Source organism: Perca flavescens, chromosome 6 (genome assembly GCF_004354835.1).
Source record: "Perca flavescens isolate YP-PL-M2 chromosome 6, PFLA_1.0, whole genome shotgun sequence".
Lineage (NCBI taxonomy): Eukaryota > Metazoa > Chordata > Actinopteri > Perciformes > Percidae > Perca > Perca flavescens.
The window spans coordinates 21633104-21638574 of record NC_041336.1 but is presented as its reverse complement, the minus strand read 5'-3'; the positions used below and the strand labels follow the sequence as shown (position 1 = coordinate 21638574).

General features: G+C 37.1%; 1 protein-coding gene across 1 annotated transcript; it reads left to right on the top strand.

Annotated features, from left to right (window-relative positions):
• On the top strand, positions 1 to 5471 carry LOC114557353 (sodium-dependent neutral amino acid transporter B(0)AT3). The gene is made up of 12 exons (XM_028580781.1): positions 1 to 172; positions 1315 to 1455; positions 1614 to 1751; positions 1862 to 2043; positions 3180 to 3290; positions 3387 to 3499; positions 3580 to 3708; positions 3827 to 3983; positions 4112 to 4316; positions 4771 to 4930; positions 5023 to 5185; positions 5277 to 5471. Exons 1-12 carry the CDS (start codon positions 1 to 3, stop codon positions 5469 to 5471), a joined length of 1866 nt encoding a protein of 621 aa, XP_028436582.1.

The following is a 5471-nucleotide window of genomic DNA, read 5'->3' as shown; positions in this document are numbered from 1 at the left end:
ATGGATAGAGACGCTGAAAGTGCTGAGCAGACGCAGGTTGATGGACTTAAAGAGATCGCTGAAAGACCAAAATGGGACAATAAAGTTCAATACTTGCTAACCTGCATAGGTTTTGCTGTGGGACTTGGCAATGTGTGGAGATTTCCATATTTGTGTCAAATCTATGGCGGAGGTAAGAGCATTTCATTTACAATGTGCTTTGCGATGTTAAAACAAAAAGTAAAGTTGGACAGTCTGGCAAATATTATTTTTGGTTTCCATGAAGAGAAATATGTTGCAGTCAATAGTCCAAAGGCTTTCTTGATAAAACTGTTGCTGTTATTAAAAAAACTGAATTATTTCTTTAATCATTTTTTATTCCCTTAAGTTATGAAAATACCAAGAAACATTTCTTGAAAAACATTTGTGTAAATTACACCCTTCCTCACCAGGATAATTGTATTTTCTTAAATTTCCCCAGACACTGTGATGTGGCACGATAACACAATAGTCACACCTTTTTGTTGACATTCCAAGTTTTCCTATCAGCTGTTATTTAACCATTACCGTCTTACTTTATATATTTTCACATGTGGCATGACTGATAAAGTTGCTAATCATCTTGATTAATTTTAATAAATCATTAAAATAAGAACTTGATTTAATTTACTGTCAATTTGTCATGCATCACTTCCAAATATACTTATACATAAAAACTGTTTATGTGACTGTCAACATGTCATCAGTGATTAATCTTCTTTGTTCGGTCCTTTGCCTGTGATCAGAAAATAACTTGTATGAGTTATCAATCTACACGTTTATTTTTCTAGTGAAAGTCAATCTAGAAACCTGTCCGACCAGATGGATTATAATAATTGGCTCTCGACCAATGAATTAGAGAGAGATAATACTTGTGATTAATACTTAATACTAAGTGATTATGTGACTGTAGCAGATTTGTTTCTTCTTCTTCTTCTTCATAGCTCTGATTGATCTACTTAATACAATTCCAACTTGGATAGTTCACTACTATACAAAATGGATACTTAATTAACCCAATAAAAAAATGGGTCAAAAAGTTTTCACTACTCCATACAGTGGTTACACTGCATGTCTGGTGTTAAGATCTATTCCTGGATATGAGTGAATGTGATAAAGCTCTGCTTGTTGATAATAAAATGTCAGTAATCAGAAACTGAATGACCTTCAACCACAAAGGCAATGCCGCTCTTTATTAAGGTGAAGTCAATAATTTACTGAGAAACTCACGTTATGGTTTTATTGTCAGTTGCCACAATAACTTTATTATCACTTTTAAATTTGTTTTATATTAAGGGGCATTTCTGATTCCTTATGCCATTGCCTTGGTGTTTGAGGGACTTCCTCTGCTGCACATGGAACTGGCCATCGGACAACGACTCCGCATGGGAAGTGTTGGAGTGTGGAATTCAATCTCCCCTTATCTGGGAGGTTTAGGTGAGAAGGTTTGTTCTATGAACATTACACAGAAAATCAAGATGCCAAAAAAGGGGAATGTACTTCACAACATAAAGTTGTGTAAAACTTGCATCATTGCCATCCGTAATATACATAGTCTACATTTCTTGGTGAATAATGTCAATGTGTACACACAGGTGTGGCTTCCTTGGTAGTATCCTTCCTAGTTGGTCTGTTCTACAACATGATCTTGGCCTGGATCCTCTGGTACTTCTTCCACTCCTTTCAAAATCCACTTCCCTGGAGGGACTGCCCATTAAATTTGAATCGGACTGGTAATTTCTTACATCATGATAATATAAATTAACAATAAATGTTGAATAATAACCAGTAAAAGACAGACAGTCCCATTTATTAATCATGATGAATAATGTCTTTGATACAGGCTGGGTAAGTGAATGTGAGAAGAGCTCATCAGTGAACTATTTCTGGTATCGTGAAACACTGAACATTACGCCTAACATTGAGACCAGCGGGTCCGTACAGTGGTGGCTAGTGCTGTGTCTTGCATCGGCTTGGTGCCTCGTGTACATCTGCTTCATTCGTGGAATTGAGACTATTGGGAAGGTAATTTAACTGTTTGATGAAATGCTAAAAATGTTTGTATTGTCATTTGTATTTGTTATATCTTCTAGCCTAGATACCAGCATTTCATGGCAACATGTTGGAACCATGAGAGTTAACACTGGCTTTCCTCACACAGATTACATGAGCTAAAAAGACACATGAATATGAAATGGACTATGCACTAGAAACAAAGTGCAGCTGCCTTTTCATCCTTAGTCATGTAAGGCTGGAAGAGAGAAGTGCATCCCACTGTAAATCCCTCCAATTTGCTCAAATACAATTCTGGCCTTAACTTGGCAGATATTCACTATGCATGCCATTTACAAATCAAACCTTAAACCTGCTGTCTCCAAACAGCAGAGTGACAATAAATTCAGCAAAAGCAGAACGCAGGATGTTTTTTCACATATATTATGCATCCTGGTAGAGGCTGCATTAAAGGCGATAAAGGTGATGGATGGAAGATTGATGTTTATTATCTTGACAAGTGACATTAACTCAAGTGTTTAGAGCTCTCTAACTGTCACGTCTGCCTCCGCTCTTATTGTGTTTTCTGTTTGTTTTCATGAACTTCCCGTTTTATTTTGCATCCACTGTGTGTCTTCATTCACTTCACTTGTCTTCCTGCCTTTGTTTGTTTCCCGCCGTTTTTGATTACCTGTCTCCGCCCTAATGTTATTCACCTGTGTCTGGTTGTCTTCCCCTCCCCAGTGTATATATACTCACCTGTGTTCCCTTGTTCTCTGCCAGATTGTTGTAGCTCCATGTTGACTCACTTTCCAGTGTTCCCTTGTTTTGTTTCCCCGTGTACCCTGACTTATTTCCTGTATCATCGACCACGTTTGCCTGCCTGTTGGATCTGTACCGTTGCTTGCATTGTTCTGGGAGCAATAAACCGATCACCTTTATCCTTGTTTCCTGAGTCGTGCATTTGGGTCCGCCATTGTAGCCTGACACTAACCTTGCGAGGCTCTTAAAAACACCCTTACAAAACCACCTGCAATTTGACAACATTTTAGTTTTACTTCAGTTAAAAGGGAGTGCATACATATGATTAAAAAAACTCTAATTCTACTAATTCTGTTGGATGTGAGTATGAACTATTTAATTAATCAGCATCAAAACATTTTCAACAGGCTATTTATGTCACAGCCACTTTTCCGTATCTTGTTCTGACCATATTCTTGGTCAGATCATTGACTCTGGCTGGGGCCACAGATGGCTTAATATATCTCTTCACTCCAAATGTAAGTTTGTCTTTAGTTTCATATTGCAATAATGTCATGACAAGAATTAAATAGTAAAATGTGATATCTAACTAGCAATTTATATTTTCATTACAGTGGGAAACCCTGAAAAACCCTAAGGTCTGGTTGGATGCCGCTACTCAGATCTTTTTTTCTTTGTCTTTGGCCTTTGGGGGACTTATTGCTTTTTCCAGTTACAATGCTCAAAAGTAAGAACCTTTCGAACACATTTTCATTCATGAAAGACAATGTAATGTCCAAAAATAAAATACAAATGTTATCTTTGCAGGAATAACTGTGAGAGAGATGCCCTAATTGTTGGATGTGTGAACAGTTTTACGTCAATTTATGCATCAATTCCTATTTTTGCCATTCTTGGATTTAAAGCAAATGAAAACTACAATGACTGCAAAAATTGGTAAGTATCATATAGGTAAGTACATGATAATTATACAGTATTATTATTAGATGTGCAACTGATGATTATATAACAAGCTGTAGTAGTGTTAAATCATTCAATTTCTTGTTGATTTTAGGAACATACTGACATTGACTAATTCATTCAACATTGGGGATGAGAACATAACCCTAGAAAACTATGACGACTGGTTCAATTATCTCAACACAACTGATCCCTCAGAGGTCAAAAGCCTCAATCTAAAGACATGTAACCTGCAGACTTTCCTGGACCAGGTACAGTACATCCATTTCTATTAACATTTAAAACTTATTAAAAGTTTTGATTTTAACTGCTTTCTCCATGACGTTTTGTGAGATGGCTGCGTATGAGATCATGCATCACATTTACTTCCTACCTGTAGAGCGCCTCTGGAACCGGACTGGCCTTCATTGTGTTCACTGAGGCGGTGATAAAAATGCCAGGCTCTCAGGTGTGGGCGGTGCTCTTCTTTGTCATGCTCTTCAGCCTGGGCCTCTCCTCTATGTTTGGAAATCTAGAGGGGGTCCTTACTCCTCTGCTTGACCTACACATGATTCCACCCTGGATTCCTAAAGAAATTTTCACAGGTAAACCAAAAGATCTGATAAAATCATACAGTGTTTGCAATCATGGCATTTGGGGCACTGACAACACTTGTTTGTATTGTATTATAATATTATAAAAAAAACTGACAAGGTTAGGTGGAAAACATACTCTTACTCTCTATACATAACAGTGATTAATAAGGATAAATTATGACACACTTACAAAAATGTCATATGTAAAAAGTCCACCTGTTGATTCAAAGTAAATGTGCCTTTTGGATACATTAGTTTTGATAGGAACCCTTTGTAAATGTTCTTTTGATATAAAATTATGTATTGACATGTGAAACACATATTGTCATGTCAAGTATTCAAGGTGAGAATGGGCTGTAAAATTACTTTAGTGCAGGTAGGCTGTAAAGGTTCTTGCATTAGTGAATCCAGCATATTAATCATCATGGCATGAAATAAAATGTATTTTCTTTTTTGCTTATAGGGTTAATATGTCTCACCTCCTTTACTGTGGCCCTAATCTTTACTTTGGGCTCTGGAAACTACTGGCTGGAGATTTTCAACAGTTACGTGGGATCCATGCCTCTGCTCATCATAGCATTCTTTGAGATCATTAGTGTGGTATACATCTATGGAATAAACAAGTAATACTTTAATTCATATCAACATTATAGTTGAAATATAAAAAAACAAAAACATTTGAATGATTCGACAAAGGGATTCTGTTTTCCCACAGGTTTAATGACGACATTGAATGGATGTCAGGTCGGAGACCAAACATCTACTGGCAGGCCACTTGGCGCTTTATCAGTCCTTTAATGCTTCTGGTGGTTTTTGTGGCATACGTAGTAGTCGAGGCTGAAAAACAACCTACATATAACGCCTGGAACCCAGATTACGTAAGAAAGATTTTACAGTAGCTCTTCAACATCACTACGTAGAATATGATGAAATAAAAGACATTGACTTTCTGATCCATTACCCCTACAGGTGCAATTCCCCCTTGCTGATGTTCAGCCCTATCCTGAATGGGTTTTTGTTATCTGTGTGCTCTTATCTGTCGTTCCTGTTGTATCCATTCCTCTTGTGGCTCTCTACAAATTAATGGGCTTCCTGAAGAAGTACATCATGAACAGGCACAACCAAAATCCATATACAAATGAATCATGTCATGGAGAATTGTAA